We start from the raw sequence: 25558 nt of genomic DNA on the forward strand, positions 1-25558 counted from the left end.
TAGAAAAAGAATCGTTTTTACATTTAACCACACAATTCCCTTGGTATATTCCCACTTACAAGCCTGAAACACATCAACAACTGTTCTACTGTAAGTAACATTGTTTGCCATTGAACGTCATCATTAAATACTAGTCATCCCAGTTCAAATCGATTTGACATCTATTGCTGGCAATACCAATGCATGAGTTGGCACCAAATATCTTGTTTGGAAGAAAAAAAAGTTCTTTGAACGCCAACAAGTCCCCTCTCCAAAAAGTTGCCTTTGGTTAACGTGCACATGCTGATAAAGGGGTCAGCAAATGACGTCACGCCCCACGACAAAGCCATCAAACACTTGAAAGAGTGACGCAAATCGATCACTTCGTTCGGCATCTCACTCTTTTTGCATCATAACCTTTGGACGCTCCAGATCATTTAGAAGCAGACGTAAGTAATATGTTAATTATATTAATCCATAGTCTGATTTTGAATTTAGTTTAGAATTACAAATAGATTAATTTGATAGGCACTAAATCGCCACACGGCGGCATGTTGAGTCCGTTTCCTGTCGCTTGGTGTCCCACTAGATGCGCCTTCTGAGTCCGTTGTCACTTTTCTTGTCTTTTTTGACTCAATACTACTTCAGATAACACGTGCACTATTACATAGCTATGAGTTGGCCAAATGTTCAACTGATTTCCAAACATCTCGATTGGTCGTAAACGTCAGAGATGCAGTAAATTAGCTGTACACTTAATGTATAAAAATCTATATTTTTTAGGAACACCACGTTGGAATAATAGTCAAGGCCTGTCCAGATTTTTCCGAGTATTTAGTGTAGAAAATCACTCATTTTAGGTTCCCCAAGAGATGTCCTGCTCTAAGATGGCCGCCAGTTGTTAACGGCAATGACTCAAACTTTTCCCATCTAGCGCGCCAAATATCTACTCTGGCTTTAGCCTCTTTTGCTGCATTTGCGCTCGTTGGGCTAGCAATGATTGGACTCTCCGCCCGGGTTTTTACTGCGAGGCGACCAGAAATGATTCTGTGGAAACCGCCGTACAAGTAAGAGCTTTATGGTTTGCGTTTCGAAACTACACCGAATGTTTTTTGAGTGGTCGTGATGCGGGAAAAAATGAGCTCGAACATTTTCTTTAGTCTCGTTAACCGAGGAAGGAGATAGAACAAATTGTACGCCTCCAAAACCGATATAGATATAAAGGCTTCGTTTGCTCCCAAACTAAACGCGGTTCTGTGAGCGTTTTCCCCTCATTTCCGCTTTAATGCAAACGACTCGGTGACAGCTCTAGTCAATGAGCCTTATCACGGCGGAGTCCTTCGTGTATTATTAGTGAAAATATACCCAAAAATAATGGCTTGGTTTAGTCGTGATGCTTTTAATTTGAAATAATCTGTAAAATGAAGCATTTTGCATTCGTGCTGCCTTCGCGATCCACCAAAACCCGTTCAAATATAATAGGAAATGCCAAACATAATAGGAAATGCCAAACACTATCCGGGTTTTCCGTTTTCAAACAGTAATGCATTTTAAAAAATCCGAATGTTATCCCGTGTTGGATTAAAACCAGTTTTCTACGTACATTATATACACGGCAGGCAATAAAGCAAAGAATAAAACAGACTATTTCATCTGCGGCTCTCTTGGATTTTGATAATCACATTGTTACGTAATCGTCAGTGGGCGTGTTTCTCCGTCCGGGATGAAATGAGGAGGTTGGGGGGGATTATTGGAGTAGTGTACAAACCATAAAAGACTCCTCAACATAAAAAGTGGACATTTTTTTGCGTTTTTTGTGGGGCTCCTGTTTTTCCCTCTTGAAAATATTGAGATTATTTGGCAGACTGGGAGAAAATCGTCACTTGCTGGTAAAACGCCCCTTTCATTCACACCGATTTGCGTCCGCACGTGTTTATTATTATTATTATTGCGTTGTTATCAGCCACGGATTGAAAGAATAGATTTTAAATCGCACTTTTAGGCTATTTCTTTGGAGGGAATGCGTCACTCCGCTCCATAACAATAGACAAAGCTAACAATCAACGATGTAAATAATTAGGTTAGCAGAAGACGGCTTTAAAAAAAATCTTGGGAGGACAAAAATCTGCGATGTTGGTGCCACATTTTGTTGGGCACAAGGTAGCACGTGTGCAGCCCTGATGTTTGCAAGCCAGCCACGTGGTACGCTAAGCTCGAGACCATGTGGCCACTGTAAACACTGCGACCTCCGGTTGAGGAAAAAAATGTTTCTCAATAATTTTTTAAAGTATAGCAAAACAAATGGAGGCTTCGCTACCCGAATAGTCGCGAAACTGCGGAGCGAAATTGTTTTACGTTCGGCTCCGCTTTTGTTTACTTCGTCAGGTACACTTGCGAAAAGAGCTATTTATTGTAATGGTTTTTTTCGCTAGGACGTTTTTTTTATGATGATTAAATTCTGTTATGCATGAATTGGTGTTTTAAAAATGTTTTAAAATGATTTTTCTAAAAATTATAAATGAACACCAAGTTAAGAAATTAAAGTTTATGACAAGAAAAATGCACTCCGCTTCCGGTTTCAAGTATAAAACTTTTTAAGTAGAGTTTTCATCATGTTTTAACTCATGCCCCCGTCGGCAATAGACGTCCAATTCATTCAAACTCGGAGGACTGGCTGTAGAAGCTCGTCTTTCAGTCCACAAAATGCTCACTGCGTATTATTGACGGCGAAAAAACATCCATTCCCTGCCAAGCCATGTCTATTAGTGACAAACTCATTTAAATTTACATCAAAAGGATGAAAAAAAAAAAAGTCCCATGATTGGAATCTCATCATCGGTGTCACTGAATGAGTGCAAAAACTATTTTTACATACATTTTTCTTTTTAAGTCATATGAGTTCATAACTCTGCATTCCACTTACGTTGATAAACCTCCAAATGTTTTAAATAGAGTGGACTCCTTGTGAATGCTTATTTTTCCAATCCATTCATGACCAAGATGAACGCTGTCGTCCTCATCTAGTCAAAATTGATAGCACGTCTAGCACTGTCAATGGCAGAAAAATGAGTTTAATTAGAGACGCAACATCTTAACTGACGGACAAAAATGTATTTTTCGTCAAGATAGATCGTTAAAATGAGCAGACAACCTGTACGGCTTGTCTGGTCAGTGCATTTTGGCCAAGAGCGACGACGCCTAAGCCCCTCCAGCTCGCAGTCTTTGCGCATGCTGTCTTCTTAGGGTGAAGCAATGTTGGAAAAAAAATATTTGCATCTTGGAAGCACAAGACGTGGGGTCAAGAATTTCCAACATGTTGACAAGCAACTGCTTTTGCTCAACTCGACCATGTCTTGGTCAATGTTCGCTTTGATTGACTCAAATTGGAACTCTTCCAGAAAGTTTCTCTTGTCAAAACAGTTAATTCTCTCGTGCCTTTTTTTTACTGGATCAGCCTGGCTGACTTATCGTCTTTAATTGTGACATTCTAAGCGTGTGCGGTCGATTGGTCACTGGTCTTTTGGTCGCGGTCTTTTGGTCGCCCAGACCGCGACAACGGGCGACCAAAATACCGGCGACAAAACAAGGTAAAACAACACGGTCTACACATCAATAAAAGCCAACAATGGCCATGAGCAGTTTCACTGAGCCGACGTGTGAGTGTATAAGAGTTTGTATGTACATGCGTTGTCCCTTTAAGAAGCTACGTCAGTCAGGGTCTTAAAAAGTTCTCCAACAAAAAACAATACAAGTCCGGGAAATTTGGAGCTTTTCTTTAGCCTAATAACTAACAGGGCAATAAGTATGACTAAATAGTAATTCACAGTTTGTATTTAGGGAATTTGAGCAACGATTTAAATGGTAATTATCAATAACCTTCCGGGCGACCAATCGACCGTGTACCCATTCTAAGACAGTAACACTTATATATATATTGTCCCTGGCCCTTTAGTGGACTGACGTGCCTTTTGTTTACAGCGATGGTTCAGGTAATAAAAAACAAAATGTGAAAAAGTGTTTTGTTCGATCGGGAGCCAATTGAATCACATTTAAAAGCCGCCGGCAAGAAGCTTAACGACACTGTTTACAGACTAGTCATGTGAGGTGGTTGTACTTCTTGTCCTTTACCTAATATGTTTTTATATTGGAAAACCAATCATCTTTCTCCTCCTTTCCAAATGTGATCATGGGGCATAACTTCATTTTGCATCATGGAAAGGACATTCACAACACATGTATTTATTGGCCAGGCCAACAAAGTTGAATCTAAGGCTGTGATCAAGGATTTTAGTAGTTTATTCATTCTCATCAATCAATTGTATCTATAAAGAAAAATAATGCAATTTTCCCCCCTCAATGGGACAATGTACGTATTGTCTACCGGTCGGTCTATTGCAAGTCTTTAACTGGTTTGGCCCATTTTAAGTTAAACAATGTTTCTCGATAATTAATTGAGAGTGGGAAATAGTTGATTGATTTAATTATTGATGAGTTGTTAATCATTCACGGCTCTCCGGCTTTAAGCAGTGCACGTCAGCCTAAATACACGGAAGTTGGCAAACACAATCGAATTTGAGTTCATTTGGCACCCAAGACATTTAAACCTATAATAGTCATGCCAATAGTTATGCCTAATGCAACCTAATTAAATGTATACATTACAAAAGCGGAGATTCATACAGTGCCTTTCAAGACACCTGAGAATGCTTGATTAAAAGAAATCAGCCCATGTGACAATGGTGCTCTGTGTTATGCACGCCGTGTAGGATATCGGTTCGGTACACAATGTTCTGGATGGTAAGTCTTAACATTTCCTGGTTCACATCCACCCGTTCCTGCCCTATCAGGTTAAATGCCATTCTTATGTTTTTTTATTTTTCATAGCAAATCCTTGCTAAGTAGCAAAAGGTCTTTTTTTGTATTCCTGCTTGCGGTCCTCCTTTCTTTTTGTCTGCAGTCACTGCGACAGTGACTCCTCTCTTTTGTTGAGGAAATGCACCTTATTCTTATTCAGGTGACTTGGATTTATTCACCACAGGTTAATCAAAATTCTTATCCGTCCAGTAGCAATGTGGTCATTTTATGCAGAAAAAGAAAAATGTTCCCAAAAAATTTATTGTCTGCTGCTCGTCTGCGGTTTAAGTGCTCTTTTGATTTTGACACCAAGCCAGCCGTCAAACGAAAACGATCTCCACGGCTTACGTGTTGTTAATTATGTTACGATTCAAACTTAATGAGCTTCCAGCAGCTGTCAACATGGATAACGATAAAGAAACCAGAGCCCGGTGACTGCTCGGACAATGCTTTTTGGTTTCGTTCGGGCACCTTATCTGTGGGTGAGACCAAGTCAAAATGTGTGGGTGTGAGTGGTTGGCAAAGCCTCCTGACCCAATCACCTAAAGCTCACCTTCAGCACCCTGCCACTCCCTTTGTCTTCTTCCCCTGCTCTTTGTCTGATACATACGCACACACCAACTAGTGCCTCATTAATTGAACTACCATCTGCTCTATGTGTACCATCCCAATTAGAGGGATTTACCTTTCACCCCACCTGTCCAAATCTAATATGGTAGGTGGGACCACATTTACAGACACACACACACACACACACACACACGTAACGCATTAAGCTGTCCTGACTTGGAGGTTTTTTTTTTTGTTTCTGCAGGGTCTGAACTGGTTTGTCAGCCTTGTGTAGGATTTGGTTTCCGCCCCTCAAGTGTCCTCTGGACCCCAAACGACCATGTTGGTCTGAAGAAAGGCAGGCGCTGTGTGTGCATTCACTCGAAGGGGACCCGGAGCGAAGAGACGAAGCACGTTTTTGAAGTTGATCCCAATATGTCTCAAAACCAAATCCTGGTTGAGTTTTTCATTGGTCACAAGCTCTCTCAGCGAGGTCACCCGGTCAATCACATCGGACTCAGGCAAGCATCGACCAGGACTGACGGGGGGGAGGGCGCCTCCGGCGAAGAACAGCGGGTGGCCACGCACACCAACGGGACGACAAACGGCACGAGTCCCCCGGCGTCGCCGCTACGGGAGTCTGCGAGCCTGGACGCGGTGAAGGAGGCCCTCCGGGACTCGGCCAACGAGTTTGAGTTGCGCTACTCCCACGCCTTCAGCGACCTGGACCAACAGCTTCACATCACCCCGGCCACCGCCTACCAAAGCTTCGAGAATGTCGTAGACGAGGTTTTCCGGGACGACATCAACTGGGGCCGCATCGTGGGACTCTTCGCGTTTGGCGGCGCGCTGTGTGTCGAGTGCATGGAAAAGGAGATGAGCCCACTGGTGGTCAGGATCATGGAGTGGATGACGGTGTACCTAGACAACCATCTTCAGCCCTGGATAGACCGCCAAGGGGGATGGGTAAGTCTCTTCTATTATTATCTTATTAACTGTAACTCACATGTTACTGTTGACGGCGCTAGCATCCACGTTCGATCCATTTTGACTCTGCCTTCCTGTCAACTTGGATTTTTTTGACATCTAATGCGGTCAGTTCCACTGTAACATGAGCATCAACGGCTATTGTCAATCAATGTCCATGGCGGACTTCATTCTTTTTCCTCCAGTTGTATATCGTATTTTCTGCTCGCATGAACCGTTTCATGCCGTAAAATGTGTTTGTCGAGGCAAACGAAGGAAATTGAATAACTTCACACTTGTGGTACAGCAAGACGGGCGCGTTTGCGGTTCAACCTGTAGGTGATATACCCACATACATAATAAATAGCACAGTGTGGTGGAACAAGATGGCAGTTTGTATCTTCAAACATTAACAAAGTGAAAGTTTTCGAGTTCCTAAATGATCAAATTAACAAGAAATTAAGTGAGTGACACAAAAAGCTCAAGTGTGCCCCAGCATACAACAGGCTGAAGGCTGTCTGTGCATTCCGTGCTACGTAGCTACAAAGTTTCAAGACTGTTTTGAAATTGAGTTGTTATAAGTGTTCACGAGCAGCAAGAGCCAGGATGTTGACTTGCCATATTTTAGCCTACAATTAAAAATACAATCGGCACATCTCTCATAAGGCACCTGATTTTGTGACGGTGCATTTTTTTTGACTGACACGGATGGGGTGAAGACGAATAAGACAGTAATCCCTCAAATATCACGGTTAATGTAGACCCCACGTCTGCGATAATCGGAAAATCGCAAATTTGGGTCACCCCTATTTTAACTTCTAGTAGCAAAAGTGGCATCCGCTTATGAGTTTCAGTGTGGATTTTCATATTTTCATGAACTTTTAAAAAAAGTTTTTTTTAATAATAGGGGGAAAAAATTGCAAAGTGGTGAATTCCCGATAAGTGAAGGTGCCATAATCGGGGGATTACTGTACTAAGGTTGAGTTTCAAAAGTATTCAAAACAATAATAAGATTCTTATATTGGAGCCAATACGTCACCAGCGCCCATTGATATATATTTTTTACCCATTAACCAAGTGTACCACAACTTCCTCTTTCCGCTACTCCCTTCTTATCTGCTGAAAATGACCTACTACTTATCAACTTTTTTACTTTTCATCTTTCTCACTCCAAGTCGCTGTCCTATAACAGATTAAATAAACAAAATGACGTCACCTTATAGTCACTCATGGCTCATCGTTGTAATAAACTGCTGTAATTTCTCGAGTATATTACGCCCTTGTGTAGTCCCCACCCCCACCACACGCAATTTCGCATGTTACGTGACCTGCCTGCCAGTGCGTGAAGGTACAAGACAAACATTTTCCCCTTCTAGAATAATACTTGCGTATTTATAAACAAGCACGGTCTGCTGGTACTATTAGCAGAAACCCAAGCTGAATCGCTCAACGTGAATAAAGGGATTAAGAAACTGGATGTAAATGATGTTTTGGAGCACGGGACACTTTGCTCCGTTAGCACGCAACTGTGAAATGTTGCGCAAACAAATGAGGTAGCGCTTTTGCATGTGAAATTCTCACGAAGAGATGGGAACGAATCTTGGCGTGATCTTTCGTGACCGCAGGGGTTAACGTCGGACTTGGAGGCTGAGTTGTCTCATCGCTGGACGGGAATGATTCAAGGCTATCACAGGCAGTCCTTTGTTTGATTGCGGCCGCTCCATTGGTCCTTGGCCGCAATCCCCCCCCCCCCTCTTCTATGTGTCCATGTTCTCTCCACCCTTAGCCCGGCCTCTCCTCTAGTGGGCTCTTGTTCGTGGCAGCTGCCTGCACATGAAAGCAATGTTTTTTTCTCGCAACGGGTTGGCTAGATCTCGGCTGTCCCGGTACAGTCTGACCCATGCGAGTCTATGCACACGTGTGCTACAGGACCGTTAAGGTCAGCTCTTCCTTTGTGCCAGCCATTTGATGGTATAAAGGAGTACAGGGGGGGCAAGGGGAGGGGTTGTTGTTTATGTCCACTCTGGGGTTCTGTGTGGTGACAGGTCAAAGGTCACCTCTATGGCAACTGTCATCCCCGTGCACCTAGAAGGGTCCCGGCGGGCCGGCCACGGCTTTGTTTGTACTGCGAAGAGGCCTTTACCTTAAAACGGGGATGGATGGTGCAGATATGGAAAGCGAGTGAGGGTCTGCATTCAATGAGTTGCTTTGTTGATTTGATTTGTTTTTATGGTCGACCCTTTATACAAGAAGTGGGCCTTTCACGTTGAACAGGATGCCTTCCTGGATGCGGGTTGACCTGATTTTAGTTCTTTGAATGACCATTTGTTTAGTTGAAACAACTTGTTGTGTAGTTCCTTTTTCCCAGTAGTAGATTTCTTAAAACATGAATGAAAGGTCATTGAACTGAGGTCTCGTCACTTGGATTCAAAGGGCGGTGCTGTGTGTAACTTTGAGGCCTATTCTGAATGCTAGCTAGTACAATTTGGGAGCATGCGAGCGACTCTTTCCTTTATAGTATTTAGTCTTATGCCTTTGTTTCTTCTGCACCGAGTCTTCCACACAAAATCGAGTTGCACGCGATGATTAAGAACAAAATGTTCTTTCAAAATTCAACCAATAGGTTTGCAGCAACGTATTCAAGCAGAAGCTAATGCGCTTACTGTCACACATCATTCGCCGTTACAAAATCCCAGAAACATGCATGCACATCTTGTCATACTTATCGTACTGGTGGTGGATTAGGACTAGCCTCACATCCTGTTTTCGTGTCAGCATAACCTAGACTAGAAGTCAATGAATGGCGCTAAAAAGTTGAACGGATCAGCGTCTGTATGCTTTCACTTCTCTAGACGATGGACAACACTGCACGATGCACCCCCCCCTCCCCACACACATCTTTTTATTACCCTGAGAGCATACGGGTGTGACAGATGTTGGTTATTCATGAGCACACTACACCCACCAGGACAATTGCAGTCTGTGCAGATGGAAAATTCACTCTTTTACCACCAGAGAGTATTGCCATATCAGCCCATTGTTCTTATTTGAGTTCGTCTTCTGAGTAAAAAGCCTTTCTCACTTCTTCTTTTGCGGTCTCATCTTCTCAAAGTCAAAACCCCCTAGATTTCCTGAAAGGCACCTACTGCAAACCCACACGAGACCCTGTGTTATCTCGCTTTGTTTCACGGCGCTCGCAACCTGCCTTCCTTTCCCCCCGGCACCTCCTCGCAGGGATTCGCCGCCGGCAGATGTCGGATCGTTGCCGTGGGGCAGGTGTGCCCTCCTCGATACGAGCTGATCAAATGCATGTATATTTTGCACCAGCTAAGTCACTTGGCTCTTTCGCTCAGTTGCTCGGTGACTCTTAAATGAAGGTTATGGGTAACGATTCAATTCAAATGAATGGTGGCATAGAAGCTGGAAACGAGAGTTGACAGATAATGGAAACCCTCCATTCATTTAAAAACTCGTGTTTTTAGGTAACTCAATTTTGTATTCAGTGGCTGTCAACAAGTCCCGGTTTTATCTAGAAAGGGTTTTTCTCTTGCAGCTTTTGAGCTCATATCAAAAGGAAATTGACTAACCCTAACCCCCTCCAATTTTCTTTCCACAAGCCTTGAAAAAATTGTGAATTTATCCCTCATCCAACAAATATCACCTAATTGTTTAACCCATATTTAAGTCTTAAATGATTGAATTTCACTCCATACGATATTGTGAAAAATCTCTCCAGTTGTTTTGCATTTGCTGTGAGAAAGGGAAGTCATTTTTTCCATGTAAAATACATTTGTGGACTCAAGCTGACTATAAAAAATGTTTAATTGGGTCAGGCTGGGCTATTGAAGATGACATTGTCAAAATGACCTGCCAAAAACAACTGGGGAGAAATGCTGTATTATGGGTCCAACTGCTTACCGTTCTAGAACTTATTCAACATGTCTGTCTAGATACATGCTTGAACATTTGGAAAATGCAAAGCTTTGAACCTTTTTTTTCCAGGGAAACCTTTCTTAGGCATCATCACACCTGTTTGCTGAACTGCTATATATCGCAAAGCTAAAATCTAGTCAGGGATGGTGTTATAGTAATACCATTCTGTCAAGCTACTAGACCAGGGATGGGTAAACTATTCCACAAAGGGCCGCAGTGGGTGCAGGTTTTCATTCCAACCCATAAAGAGACACCTCTTCACCAATCTGGTGTCCTACGAGTGCAATCATTGGATTGCAGTCAGGTGCTTCGTGTTTTCTGCAGAAATCTCATTGGTTAAAGTGTATTTGCTGGATCTGTTGCCACAAAAACCTGCACCCACAGCGGCCCTCGAGGACCGGTTTGCCCACACCTGTACTAGACCGTTGTGTAGAGAATCTTTATTGATGATTGGCCTTTTCACGTTTTATTTTATAGCTGCTGTAAAATACGCTTCCAAATAGACAATGGTGACTTGACCGTTGCTTTTGTGGCCGGATATTTCGTCGATGGACAATTCGTCGCTGGACACTTCGTCGCCAGACAGTTATAATAACAGACGAGAGATTTGTTTTAGTCGAAGAGGAAGATATCGTTTTAATGGCAACTGACACTAATCTCGATTTATTGGCAAAAAGTATGCACTGGTATAGAGTTGATGTTTGTCAGGTGCACTATCGAAAAAACCAGTGCATACTTTTTGCCAATAAATCGAGATTAGTGTCAGTTGCCATTAAAACGATATCTTCTTCGACTAAAACAAATCTCTCCTCTATTAACGAAACCCAAAGTCCGTCTGTTATTATAACTGTCTAGCGACGAAGTGTCCGGCCACAAATTGTCCGCCCGCAAATTGTCCAGCGACGAAGTGTCCGGCGACGAAATGTCCGGATACCGTAGCTTTACCAGTCAGTCAAATTTGTCAACTGAGATTACAAGAGTGGCCATATCCAAATCATTCAGAAAGAATGTTTTTTTTAAAACATGCACAAGTAAGAACCACAGAAACTGTGCCCTACGTAATGGACAAACACAATGTGTTTTGGAGTATGAAAGCACGCAGGTATTACACCCACACTGGCAATGCAGACTGATGTGGCAATCATTCACCCATTGCCCCTTTTATAGTCCCACCTAAGCGCTAATATTGAAGATGGCAGAGGTGACAAGTTCTGCTGCACAGAGCACACTTCGCCGTCATTAACGCTGCAGCTCGCCTCGTAAACGGTCTCACCGGAGCTTATTTTGGAGGTTTCGTGGGCCGAGATGCTGAGATAGCGCCATATTAGCGGCTCCTGATGGGAGATAAATCTACTCTGCCAGAGCCACGACCAGGCAAAGTGCCGGAGTAAAAGGCCGTATATTGCCAGATAATAGACAGACAGGGGAAGACGCACAGCGCCATCGACCTTAATAACACTGTTACCAGCCAAGGAGGCGATTGCAGTGATTACTCAGTGGAGACCGAACTGCCTCGGGGTCAGACCGCAGCCTTATTACCAATTAGTGAAGAATAATATCTTAACTTGCTATAGAGGGAAACAATGTCTTTCAACCCCCATCTAGCAGGCTCAAAAGTCTATCTGGTCTGGAGACAATTGACTGCAGCTGGCTGGAAGTAATGTGTGGTGGAAAAGCCTGAAAAAATTTGGAGGGAAAGGCCGTTAGCCCAGTTGTTGTGCTCCATCCATTAAGTTAAAGGGTTGTAACTAAATTGCCTTTCTCTTATCGACAATCATTGATGGATCAAGATGGATAAAAATAGCAGGTTAAAGTGTACACAGAATATTTTTGATGGTATTTTTGTAAACCATAATGCATCCGAACCCTTTGTCTCAATGTCAAGAAGTAGTAAAGTTATTATTTTGTATTTTTGGGTTTGAGAACCAGCGTCGTTGCCTCGTAAGTGGTTGAACAAAGCCGCCTTTCTGGCAAATTTGAATATAGCTCGTCATTGTTCTCAAGCACCTAACATTTAACTGGTTTGTTTTTTCAGCACGGCTCTGTGAAGCCTGACAAGATAATTCCCACAAAACCAGGCTGATTGTTTTGTTGCCTTCTGCCATTTGCGTCAAATTTGAAAATGACCTCTTTCCAGGAAAATAATGCCGTAAGATAGCAAAATGTGTTCCTATAGATTCCAAATCTAAGAAAGCATAACTGCAAACAGAATTTCAAACAGAGTATATAGGTGAAGGCTATGGTCTATTAAGTGGCTCTAAATATCAGTCACCAGGTCAATGCTAATTGCTAGTGACAGCGTCAAACACTTAAAAATGTGAACAATGTCCTCAAACTGCTTTGTCATGCTCTCGGGCATAATTCCAGGTGGATGCACATTTTAATGGCAGTCATAGTATATTGCGCTAAATCTTTAAAATGGAAATCTCACTTGGCAAAATTTAAACCAGAAACATTGGTACACTACCCACCCCCAGTAAGAAGCTAATTAATCCCAAAGGATATCGAACAAAACGGAGGCCACGCAGACAAAGAACAATGGAAGACGTCCGACATTTGCTATTCATTCTTCTTGATGTGGGTTTTTGTTTCTTAGCGCATTTATTGCCATTTTGGAAGTGACATTCTGTTCCACCAGTCAAAGCGCTCCATTGTATTATGCCCTTAAAATGACCTTTTGTAAGTGTTGAAGTTATTGAAGATGGATAAATGAATTGTACAGTACAAACAAAGTGATCCTAGTCTCATTCATTGGTTTGGTAAATGGAGCTCTAAATATAGCCAGTCAAAAAAAGGTTCTGGAATTATCTGTGCCCCCAGCCTTCAACCCCACCCCCTCATAATTAACATAGAGGTGCTTGGCTAGATCCATAGTCTGTCAGACTGCCTTCCTCAGAAAGGAGGGAAATCTCACCCTTGGGACCAATCCGGCCCGCCTCCTTCTTCGCTCCCCATCCTTTATCTTCCATATGTCGGTCTTGCATCTCCTCACTGTTTCTAATCGATATGCGTCCCTTATTTTTCAGTCTAAAACCTCCGCCCCCCTTTCCCATACTTGCACCCCTCGCTCAATATATCCTTTCTCCGCATTCCTTATTTGCATCTCACGTCCACATCTATATCGGGCTATTTTCTCTGCAATAAACTGTGCTATCTAAACAAAAGGACATCTCCGCCATGCGACCAAATGCATGACAGAATAGCAATCAGATGTAGTTTTGCCAAAAATAAAAATAATTATATGCACTTTTTTATACCATAAAGCACAATTGCCATGCTCTTTGAAACAAATCTATCATCTTATGCATCAACATTTTATTATATTATGACAAGCTGCATTGGGGAGGAATTGGTGCCTTGTTGGATCAGTGACTATTTTAAACAAAGGACCTGAAGCCAGCAACGTACAAAGATTTCCTTATAGGGGGGGCTATATTTTTGCCAACAACCTTCCATCTCGTGGGTTTTTGCTATCTTCCAAATTACGAACACGGTTTCTGCAATTCTAATGCACACTAAATCTCCCTTCGTTTTTTGACATCTGATCAATGGCCACCACTTTAGCTCATCATTCTAGGTGGCTCTGTGAATCTTAATGTGCTCATATGTATATCTATTGTTTCCATATGCAGTATGGGTGTGTGTCTCTGGATATGGGTGGGCTCTTTTTACCACCCGTAACACAGGCATTCACACCTCTTTGTGTACTCCATTTGTCACAATCGAGGGCTGACAATGACTGCAAACAGTTTGTAAATCTGTCGCCCGCAAAACCAGGAATGACAATTTTGTGTGTTGATATACAAGTAGGTGATCACATGGCTTTTTTGTTTTGATGGGTAAGGCCCACCTCCACATGACATCAACACTTGGTAATGCAATTTGTACTTCAAATCATATTGCAACACCACATAATTTAGGTTCATGTTAAGTGCTAATGAGATGGGTTCCTGAAAAATACTTATTGATAATTGGTCACAACTCCCCACGGTGTGAATGTAGTTTGAGTTTATTGTCTAGTCAGGGCAGTGTTCTCCCTTCAGGGATCTATCAGCTGTCACCTCTCGGTGCCAACAAGGCTTGCAGCACTGGAGTGTAAAGTTTGACGCTAATCACTTTGCTTACCTGTTATGTTGAAAGCAATTGAGGTCCCGCCAAATGCTGCTGCCAAAGTCAGAAATATTGAATAAATGCCATGTCGCTGTGTAAAAGAGCACCCAAATGATGGATTTGAGCTTTTATGGCTCTGACAAATGGACTGAATCTCTGCCTCATCAAGGTTGAGGCATTATTATCCTCTCTGATGCCTTGTTCATGAAGCACAGACATTTAGCTAAATGCCAGATTAGCATGTTCTCTGTCTAGACTGGAAGCACTATCGCAGTCCATAGGCATCAAGTCTTCTCCCCCGAATCCCACACATGCTTATATAGCCCATGAGTGTGAAGTAGCCGAGTACGGTGTAAAACAGGCAACAAAAGGACAGTAAAAGTGCTGGTGACTCAGCTCAATGAGGTCGTCGCTAGTAGATCACTCGATGACACCATCCTGCACTGTGGCATACTGAATCGAGGCAAGACGTTCTGATTTGGGTGTGCTGTTCCAATTCTCTCCGGCTTAGCGGTAAAATGAGGTCACAAGCAAACGCCCCCAGTCCCCACTGAATTTTCCTCGTTCCCTTCTTTTTTGGGGGGGGAAGTCCTGTGCTCTACCCCAACGAGTAGCCCTTTCTTTCTCCTTCCATTAAAATTAAACAAAAAAAAAAAGGCAAACCCTATTGCTTGTTTCCCTGCACCACTCTGATTTCACTCCACTTTCTTCCTCTCATATCTATGATCAGATTATGTGGCATATCACGGGATTAATGTGGCTCACGGCACGTAGAAAGATGGAAAGCAGTGGGACGGGTGGAGAGGGTTGATGAGGCTTTCATGCAAATGTTTGCCGCCTCTCTTCTGAAGACAAAATGATGATAAAGAAGAGCATCGAGGCGAGGCCACTGCACGCGAGCGCTTAGCAATAACGATATCATTTCAGCGCCTCGGCAAGAGAAGCAGATAATAAAACAATTTATTCGGATTATAAAGATATGATGATCAGCTCATAAACCCATTCTTCTTTCATGTCTTAATAAAGTGTATACCCAACTTTTTGCCACCCGTCATTCATGCCTGACAATTTATTGGTTTCTTCCCAAAAAGATCTTCATGCTGGAGTTCTCCTATTTGAAGGAAAGTGCCAGAATGTCTTCTCGTGCGTGAGACTGCTGCATACCTGTCAACCTCTGCCGATAACTGCCCTTATAAATGATTATTGATTCCCCTTACAACCCCCCAAAAAACCTTACAAACACCTACGAGTCGTACGGTGTTTGTAAGGTTTTTGGGGGGTTTGTAAGGGGAATCAATAATCATTTATAAGGGCAGTTATCAGCAGAGGTTGACAGGTATGCTGCTGTCATAGCCAGTTCTTGTGGTGGTAGAAGTTCTGTCCGTGTTCCCCTAGTGCGAAATTATGCACTGTCATGGTATCTTGCACATTCAGAGATATTGTGTTTCCAGTGTATTGCTATTCCAGTGTATCTGTTGTATAAACTTGGATTTGTTGACATGATGATGCTGTGTGGAGAGACATCCCCCAAAGTGAGAACAGATTGCCGTCTGAGCCTTCATGTTCTGACTCATTAATCTTGTCTTTAATTCATGGCTTCACTGACAGTGCAACACCCCTGCGCACGCTTTGGTTCAGATTGAGGCTGGGTTTCAAGGTCCTGAAAGCAGGAACAAGCTAGTAATGGCATTGCCCTGAAGAGGAAATTCACAATGTTATTGTCTTTGTTTTTTCTTGATTCCTTGCTGCTGAATCCAAAGAGTCGTCGATACTTCCTGTTAGCATAAATCTTGTGCACCAGCTCCAGGAATGTGCATTAAGAATAGAAAGGGTTAATGATTGATGGAGAGCAAACCAGTTTGTTATTAAAATTGTTCTCATTTGTCAACAATTTGGCATTGTATTCCATGCTGGGCAATGGTTTGTGGCATAGTTCGGCTTCAATTAATGAATATAAAATGATACAGGATACTATAACAGCTTTTTGCTCACTATTTTGAGTGAAAATTAAAAAAAAGATGTATCCTTTTGTTACCACCACTCTTGGTCAACGAGGATCACATTTCTTCAATCCATCACTGTCACTTTGTAAATAAACAGCGTCTCTCTCATCAGTCACGCTCTCAGTACAAGTTGCTCAATGAAGAAAAACACATGATCTGTTTGTTGGATTGCACAGTGTACTTCGGCCAAAGGACATCGCACCGGCATGCACGTACATATCCAACGTGCTGTAACTTCAGGGCTCCATTTTTTTTGTGTGCCTGGGACCACAGTAGTCTTGTCCTTGTCTGGCTTGTCGTTTTCAGTACAAACTTTAGGTTTCGCACAATGCAAATGGAAGCGTCGACCTAAATAATCCAATTCTTATTACACGTGAGTTTAAACAACTCAAGTGTGTGCATTATTGACAACAAGTAGCCATAAGGTTTGAAGCTGTTTTTTCTTCATTTCCCTTTTTTTATGGTTTAACTAGCAAGAGTAGTCAGAAAATTGCCTTTCATGTCAATCCTTACTGGCAAAAAGGACTATTTTAAAGCAGCCTGGTTGCTTAGCGACACTTTGCCGGATACAAAAGATCTTTTTAGGCTTCAGGACCACTTGAGGTTAGTTGCTTCAGCCTCCAGACCTGGCCCATTTATCTAAGCCATCTTTTTGTAACTTTGTAATGTCATTGTCATGGATGTGTAAAATGATCTTTCGAATCTGAATGTCAACTGTGAGTTAGTCAGGGCAGTGAAATGAGCAGGAAAAGGCAACGCCCACATGACGCATTCATTCAATGAACCAAAACCCAAATAAATGAGGAATGGGCAATAAGCAAAAAAATGGTTTAAAGGTTTTGAATGGAAATAAGTGCGTTTCATCACCAAAAAGTCTCTTATCACAAAAAGCATTTTTCCCCATGAGTCATCAGTTATCTAACAATTAAAATGTTTATCTTTGTCTCTGGCATTTTCTTACATTGGAATGTTTTGTCAGCTGGATAAACATTTTTCACACCAATTGATCAAAGTAGCTTTGTGAGAATTAGCCCTGTTAAGTAAGCATTGTGTTAAAGGTGAAAATGTTCTTCAGTGGTGCTATACAGCAAAACAGCTTTTACTTATTTATTTTTCTAATGTGTTTATCAGCCAAGGAGTGAAAATCGTACAACAAATAAGCTCAGTTTGATCGAAAAGTAACTGTCCGATGAATCATCACAGTTATTGACAACCTCATTGACATGGTGCTTTGACGGCTCTGTTTAGCCATCGTTGGCAATCAGTTTTTTCCTTTTTTATCGTCAAGGAAGCGTCATTTTTTGTGTCGGGGCTTATAATGGCGCAACACGGGAGCAACCGATGGCGAGAGGTGATGAATACGAAGCTACTGCTAATGATCGTTAATGCTCTCCTTTCTCCACACGTAGTCTTTGGACCATTTGTCAGCCTGGCGCTGTAATCGGCTGCTCGCTACTTTTCTCTGGCAAGCAACTGCATTATCTGCCGCTCACCTTTTTGCTTCCTTGATCTAATCCCGTGAAAACCCCCCTCCTCTACTCCCTTTTCACTTCAGAAGAAACAAAGTTTAAAACCAAGATGGGGTTGATTTCCCAAGTGAAAAGAGAGCGGGGATAAAGAAAATGGTGCGCTTGTATGAAATGGAAGCGGGGAAAAAGGGTAGTTTAAAGTGAAAGACTGGCTTTACCTGCCAGGTGGGACCTGAGGTGGGTGATAGAATACATTGCAATCAACGTTGGTTCCTGCAGGATATCTCATTCGATCCGGAAAGTCTCATAAGTAACAAATACTCATAAGTTATTTTTTTAGGACGTATATACTGTGGAGTAGAGCTCTTGATGTAAAAGGTATTTAAAGAATAGCAGTTCAGTGTTTCTGTACGTCATTTGTGATGCACATACTTTTAGAACACCTCACCATGTGCAATAGAACATGAGTCGTTGGATAGATATGCTTGGTGTACAATAGAACAATCATTTGAACAAGTAGAAAATGGGTGGAAGCCAAAGGGAACCATTTCACACTAGACCTAAATATTTGTGGCATTCCGCAGGCACGGTTAAAATGTCACGTAATATTGCTAACATTTTATGTAAATGCCTAGTCTTCAATTCTGCATTTGGAAAAACGGGACCAAATGTATATATGCGTTGCTTCCAGCACAAGCACCAGCTAACCAGACTAGGTTTTTCTTGATCCGATACAGTACTGGTGCTCGATCCTTTTTCTTTTTTACAGTATCAAAGAATATCGTATCTGTCTCCAAGATCGGGCCCTATTCCTGGGCAAAACCACAGTGTAAAGTGAAAGAGCCATTTATTAACCTAAAGCCATTATCAATGGTCACAAGTTTCGCTTTTAAAATCTATCACAAAGCCCGACGCTGTTATTCAAACATATTGCAGAGCTGCCAACCTCCGTCGACCCCATTTCAGGAGTACCCTTGTCCCATTTCCGGAGTTTATCCGCAATGAATGCGATTCACGAAAAATCGATATGCGCTGAAGTTGCCCAAGACTAATCATTCGTCAGAACTTGTAACTTGGATGATTCACATTGCACTCGTGTTACCGAATTCTTCCAATTTGCAGTTCCGTTGAATCAAGATGGCGGAAGCCGTAGCGATGGTGTGAATTTCAAAGCATTTAAATTGGAAATTTGGTACTTTTCCGCCGCAATGGTTGCTTCCCAAAAAATCTAAGTGACAATTTTTGGGGATTTCTGGAGTTTAGGGAGGTTGTCCGGAGTCCCTGAGTTTGCCAGCTCTGATATTGTATGAGTTAAGTCTAGGTGAACAGCAGGTCACCATTTGAATGACCAGCACCTCCACATGATCAATACGGCTGCCGAACTTTGGCATGCCCCGACATGTCCCTTGTTTAGGTGTCTGTCACCCTCATCACAAGGTGCTTGTCCGCTACACCCACATTACTCACATTTTTTCTTGCTGATTACACAAGAAAGCAAAGCCTTGGCAATAGGCTGCCCATTTCTTTTGAAGCAATAATCAAGTCAAACATTGAAACACCGTGTACTAAAACTGAGCGTGACTCATTGAATCGGAACATTCCACCATCGCTATTGGCTGTTTCTATAATGCAGCGTTTCCCAACCAGTGTTGGGCGATCCTCGGGTGTGCCGCGGGAAATTACCAGTCATACATCGTAATAAACCAAGAGAGAAATCATAGATTGGACTGTAACAAGATTCAAATCATAATATTGTGAAATTAATGTCATTTTGTTGCTTATTTTTATGCAAAGTGAATCGGAAGCTCTTTGGTTTTCCGGGCTTCAACTTTTGCCAACGTTAAGTCTGTCTGAGAACAAAACGGCTCTTCTCGTAATGTTTGGTGGTTGAAGTAATATCGGGAGGGAAACAGACGTAATATTACGAGATCTAAGTCATTTTCCTATTTTTACAGTACTTGAACCGGACGTTTTGAGGGACATCGACTTTTGGTGACGCAAAGTCTCCATGAGCACTTTGCGCAATATTGGGAGGAAAAGTCAATTAAAATAAGGTTGAAAAACGCAGCATTCATTATTTTAACATCAGTCAAAGTGAAACCTGTCTACGGACATCCACTTTGATGACGTTAGATACGTTTTTGGAATCATTTCAGCTAGTAGTTGGTGTGCCTTGAGATTTTTTTCAATGCAAAAAGTGGGCCCTAGCTCAAATGATGCTATAATGAAGTTAACAGCAGTTTAGTCGCCTTGTCACAAGTCGCGGCGTTTAGGGGGCGCTTTGGATTTATTTAGCTGGAGGAGGCTTCCTTTTAATCTTTGCATGCACCACAATCAAGGCCTGGAGGAGGAAGTCAAGGTGAGAGTGAAAGTAGACAAACATTCCCTTTTTTGGCAGCCTCCTCACATTCCAAATCCAAATGAAGTAAGGGTCTTTGATTTCTCAATCGGCATGCAAGGACGCCCGCCCGCCCGCCTCTTCCTTTTTACCCTTTCCGCACATAATCAAGGCCTTTTAGACACAGTGCAACCTCCCAAGTTGAACACGGTGTTTTGAATCTCAATATTTTTACCATAAATCAATGTGAAATACACGACTTCAAAGTGATTTCCAGGTTTTATGGGACATCCCAGAAATGATTTAATGAAGGGCCTGTAACATTTTTAATTTCCAATATGTTATCTGCTCATACTTGTGTTGAATAAAACCTAAAAGCTGCTCACCCTGATCACACCTGACAGTGCCGGATTGTCCAATACTGTCACCTAGTGGTATTTTGGGATCTGACCAGGTAGAAAAAGGCCAAATACAGTTTTTTCCCAAAATGTTGTTTCACTATTTACATATGCAAGTGGTTAGTCCATTTTTTCAAAATGAATAGAGGACTTTGTAAGATTTAATGACTATTGTTTGATTCATTATATATCCGTTAGATAGTTTACTCATTTGAAATAAATTGGAATAGAACTAGTCAGGAGGTTTTTTTAAGCTACAAATAAATGAAAGTACAATTGCTCCACCCTTAAAGTTTAGTCTGCGCATCAAACACTACAATAAATAAATACAAAGATATTTCAAGTTGACTGTACAGTTGTACCTCGAGATACGAGCTTAATTTGTTCCGGGACTGAGCTCGTATGTCGATTTACTCATAACTCAAATGACCAATTTCTCATAGAAATGAACTAAAAACAAATTAATTCGTTCCATCCCTCTGAAAAAACGCCCAAAACAGGATATTGGATTGGAAAAAATGTTTTATTTGTTCTAATTCGCCATCTATTAACGAAGTAACAAATAACTAGTGGTTTAATAGTATTAAAATGTGTTTAATAGTACTAAGATTAGATGGATTTCGCAGAGGGGAGAGCGAGACGGACAGAGAGAGAGGTGGGTGGGGACTTTTTGCACGGCAACGCGCTCGTAACATAACATAAATAAATTTAAATGAACTTGGATTACGATGCAGACACACTCAAAAATAAGTTTAATCTAACCTTACACTAAACTTAATTCTAATTTTGTTTGGCTCTTTTTGCCCCGCCTCCACACTGACTTTCAATCAATATCGAGGGTTGTTTGCTTTTGTATTCCCTTCAAAATATTCTGAAAATGATGCATACAAATGTCCTCACAATAGGATAACGCACGACCACTTGCCAACTTGCCCGGGAAGTAGTACTCCTCTCGTATTAGTGACGGGAAGAAAAAAAAACACTGAAAAAAATGCAACGCTCCGCCCAGTGTTGGTAGAGACATTACACGAGGGAGTTGCGGGGAGAGGACAATGCCCATGATGTTCATATGAGCAGCCTCTCACGTCCACTGTATGCTCGTATATCAAAATTTGTCTCGTATCTCAAGATAAATATTTGCCCGAAATTTTACTCGTATCTCAAATTGCTCGTATGTCGAGTTACCACTGTATATACTTCATTAAGCTAAAACACAGTAATGACATTCCATCAAGATTCCTTACAAATCCAGAGCATTTTTTCCCTAAACTACATAACATATATACTTTTAAAGAATTCAAACCCCACACACACAAACACACACCACAGGATTGAGGTCATTGCGTCGGCTTATCTTCCGCCAGCATGTCGACACGCAGCGAAATTCTTAGAAAACTTTGCAGAGAGATTTGTTTCTTCAGAAGTTCCTGTCGGTTGGCCAACGGTGCATGACACGCCACTATATCTGTCACTTCCTAAAGCACATTGCTTATGTTCTTAAGTTTCAATTTCAGCCTAATATGGGAATTAAACCCACATTTATTTAGCCGGGTGGCTATTTTCCAACTCGAATCAAAATGTAACGCACGCAATAATATTCCATCAGAAGTATTATAGGCTGTGTTGTTGTTTCCAGTACATCGTGTCTTACCCTGGATATTAAAACAGAATATGTAGGAACTATACTTAAGTCGGTCTGTTGTCGCCAAAGTACTGCGAGTACATTTTTAACCTTGAAAGTAGTCTGCCAGGCTGGTGCCTACCGCTGTGTTTTAGTTAAAAAAACAATGTAATGTTGTGTATATGATGGCAATTTAATTGTTATAATGTGAAGGGGCTGTCATTCTGACATTTTCAGGTATAATAAGATGCGTGCGTACCTAACACAAGGTGGAAATTTCTTGGTCCTTTTGAGAAGTCAAAGTGAAAATTAATTTCAAACTTTAAAACTGTTGAGCTTGTACATTGATAAAACCTGATGAATACTGTCTTGGTGATCTCTGACACTGACACAAAATACATTTAGATTAGATTAGATAACTTTATTCATCCCTTATTTGGGAAATTTCATTGTCACAGTAGCAAGAGGGTGAGAATGCAGACACAGGAAAAGACATTTTAGACATAAATAGATGGGTAATAAATAAGTTAATAAATAAATAAATACATGAATAAATAGATATATAAATACATAAATAAGCGTGTTGCTGAAATATGTATATATATATATATACACATATATAAATATACATATACATACATATATATAAATATACATATACATACATGCACATAGATCTTAAGATTCAGCCATTTGTTTTGTTAAAGAGCTTGACAGCTTTTTTTTAAAACTCTTTTTACTCTTCTCAAGTCACATCCTGTGTTTCAAGAAAGTGCCATCACAACCGTGCAGTGGTTTAACACGGTCTAATCGCTGTGTAGTTACCAGAACAAGAGCAAAAAGTTCCCCTTACTCATTTGTTCTACCCTCTAACCCACAATTAATCATTGCTCTTGTTTTCTTACTCATTAAGGGATGACTTGCACATTTGAAAAGGCATTTAAGGGGCCTTGTGAGATCAAGTGAGCATCGTCGCTAGTGAGTCAGCACTGCTGTCCTTTCTTTATGAAGCCAACAGGATACCCTTAGTGGTGAAAAATGGCACTTTTGCTCAGTTGGGCAATGACTTCAGTGGGCGGTGGCTTGGCGGGGGCTTGAGCTGGGAAAGAATGTCAACATCCAGCATGAATCCGCTGCAGTGTTATTGCGAGGCAGGAAAAGAAAAGAAGATATTGCAAATGTTCCGACTCCTTCCTCGTGACCAAAACGGTCGTGATCGACTTTGCCTCCGGGAGTAAACACGATGGTCACTATGTGATGTGGTGTTGCCATGGTGATGATGAACTCTGTACACAAGTGGAGGTGGTTTTTATAAGGGCAACCTGACCAAAGTTATGTGAAATGATCCCTTTCATCGCCCTAGACTAGACCTTTTGTTAAAAGCCATACACGCCACCATCCGGAACACGGTAGTTTGAAAATGGCACTATTTTTCCGACACAAATGAAAATGGACTGCCTTTGTTTAAGAGCCCGCGAGCTAAACCTCTTGGTTGTTGAAATGAAAAAATCAACCTTTTAACCAATAAAACCATTGAAAGAAATGAATGTGTCAAGTTAGTCAAGCAGATGTTGCGCTAATTCGGGCTGGCTTGAGCTCTTAATTTCTTTCAATTACCGTGAAATTTCCAACAGAATAAAGTATTTGTGTAGTCTAAAATGTTCCCGTGCTTTGCCCTCAGAATTGCACATGTATTCAACGCGCCCCCTGGTGGTTGTAGTCATTTCTAAGTGGGGGAAATCATAAGAAAGCCTTCCTTGTTTTTATTTATTTATTCCTTTGAGGTCATTAGAGGCTGCCTGTATCCGTGGGGCTTAAAACTGCATGTCATGCATTCGATGTTAAAGTTGGGCGCGACTTTTTCAAATAACCACGGGAAATTGGTCTCGTGGGCCACGGTTTTGACATAATGTACTTCCTATTCGTTGCACTTGAACCTGATCAATGAAACAATTGTTACTGTTAGCCTTGCATTAAAATCACGCTTTCTGTGTCCCCCACCAGGAGCGTTTCGCTGAGCTATTCGGCAACGACGCGGCAGCGGAGGTCCGCCGGTCCCAGGAGAGTTTCAAGAAGTGGCTTCTGGCCGGGATGACCTTGGTGACGGGTGTCGTGGTGGGCTCGCTCATTGCCCAAAAGCGCCTGTGATGGGAGAAGCTGATAAGAAAATACGCCAGGGAAAATGAATGCGAGACCCCGTTTACTGGTGTTGACGTCCCCGCCATCACATATTGGACACTGTTTTTTGGAATTTTGTGACAAATAACTTGTTTTCACTCTATCCTTCTGCTTTGAGGTCTTGTTCCTGTTTTCTCGCATTTTTATCGAAATGCCCCCTTTTAGTCCCCTTTGAAATTGAAAATTTTGAGGGTTGGAAGAGTTGAACCAGCCCGACCGTCCTGAAATCAGAAATCGCCAATGATCGTTATAAAAGTAAAGCTTTTGAATATCTTCTTTTTTTTCCTCAACAACTTAGTTCGAGCCCTTCTGAGTTACAGTTCCCCGAAGCTCGATCCAAATCGACAGCGTGTTTTGGCCTTGCCGGGTGTGGAGCTTGGATGTGCCATATGGAAAGTGAAGGGCAGGAAGAATGTGGTTACGGGAACAGCGTGAAGCAGCCACACGACCTGCAAAGCCATGCTAAAAACAACAACAAAAAATGCTGCATCCTCCGATGATACTGTCTCACATAGTTTATAATGTGCAGTGCTTTTCTTTTCCCCTTTTTTCTTCCGTTTTTTTTTAGAAGACATTCTTAGCTGACCAACGTGGAGTGGTCGGTCCAAAACTAAAGTGAAAGTGAGCTTACAGTTCGCTCATTTTGTGCTTTTAGTTGTTTGCGTTTTTAATCTAAGCGAACCCCGAGCACACCTTGCTGATTTAATGCTCACTTTTGAGTGGTATTTTATTTAAATAAAGTTTTACCATTTACGTTGGAGTCAGCTAGTGGCGCCTGCTTGTGTTTGTATGTATGTTGGGGGGGCGTGCTGTCCACGTTGACTAGACGGTAGCAGCAATCGTAGCAGCTCACAACCACAGTTAGGACATTTCAGCATGAACATGTTAGATATTTGGATGTAAAGTGAAATGTTAGTAGCACTGATCATTAACACCCCCTCTTTAACATTTTCAAAAATGAGCATTTAATAAAAGTTTACGACATTGCGTATGTGTGCTTGTCTCATCATTTATGCTTGGCGGCCTGTTCTAAAACGCAATCGCAATGTATATCGAATGTAATCAAGCGACAAAAAAGTCAGGTTAAAATGTCTGTGTCTTGCAAGTGAAAATCCAGAAGTGTCTTTGCTCTTTATATAAGCATGTTTTTGAATGTTGAA

At 41.7% G+C, this 25558-nt stretch overlaps 1 protein-coding gene across 1 annotated transcript; it reads left to right on the forward strand.

The window, feature by feature from the left end:
• Nucleotides 1–879: 879 nt before the first annotated feature.
• bcl2l1 (BCL2 like 1) lies at nucleotides 880–25385 on the forward strand. Its single transcript, XM_077610318.1, has 3 exons — nucleotides 880–1046; nucleotides 5648–6348; nucleotides 24225–25385. Exons 2-3 carry the CDS (start codon nucleotides 5818–5820, stop codon nucleotides 24366–24368), a joined length of 675 nt encoding a protein of 224 aa, XP_077466444.1. The 5' UTR covers nucleotides 880–1046; nucleotides 5648–5817; the 3' UTR covers nucleotides 24369–25385.
• The last annotated feature ends 173 nt before the right edge of the window (nucleotides 25386–25558 follow it).

Source organism: Stigmatopora argus, chromosome 1, assembly GCF_051989625.1.
Source record: "Stigmatopora argus isolate UIUO_Sarg chromosome 1, RoL_Sarg_1.0, whole genome shotgun sequence".
Lineage (NCBI taxonomy): Eukaryota > Metazoa > Chordata > Actinopteri > Syngnathiformes > Syngnathidae > Stigmatopora > Stigmatopora argus.

Bases quoted from the DNA above. Each gene is read 5' to 3' on its own strand.
- bcl2l1 (XM_077610318.1), top strand. From the start codon at position 5,818: ATGTCTCAAAACCAAATCCTGGTTGAGTTTTTCATTGGTCACAAGCTC. The intron at 6,349-24,224 runs GTAAGTCTCTTC...GTCCCCCACCAG, and splicing joins TAGACCGCCAAGGGGGATGG to GAGCGTTTCGCTGAGCTATT.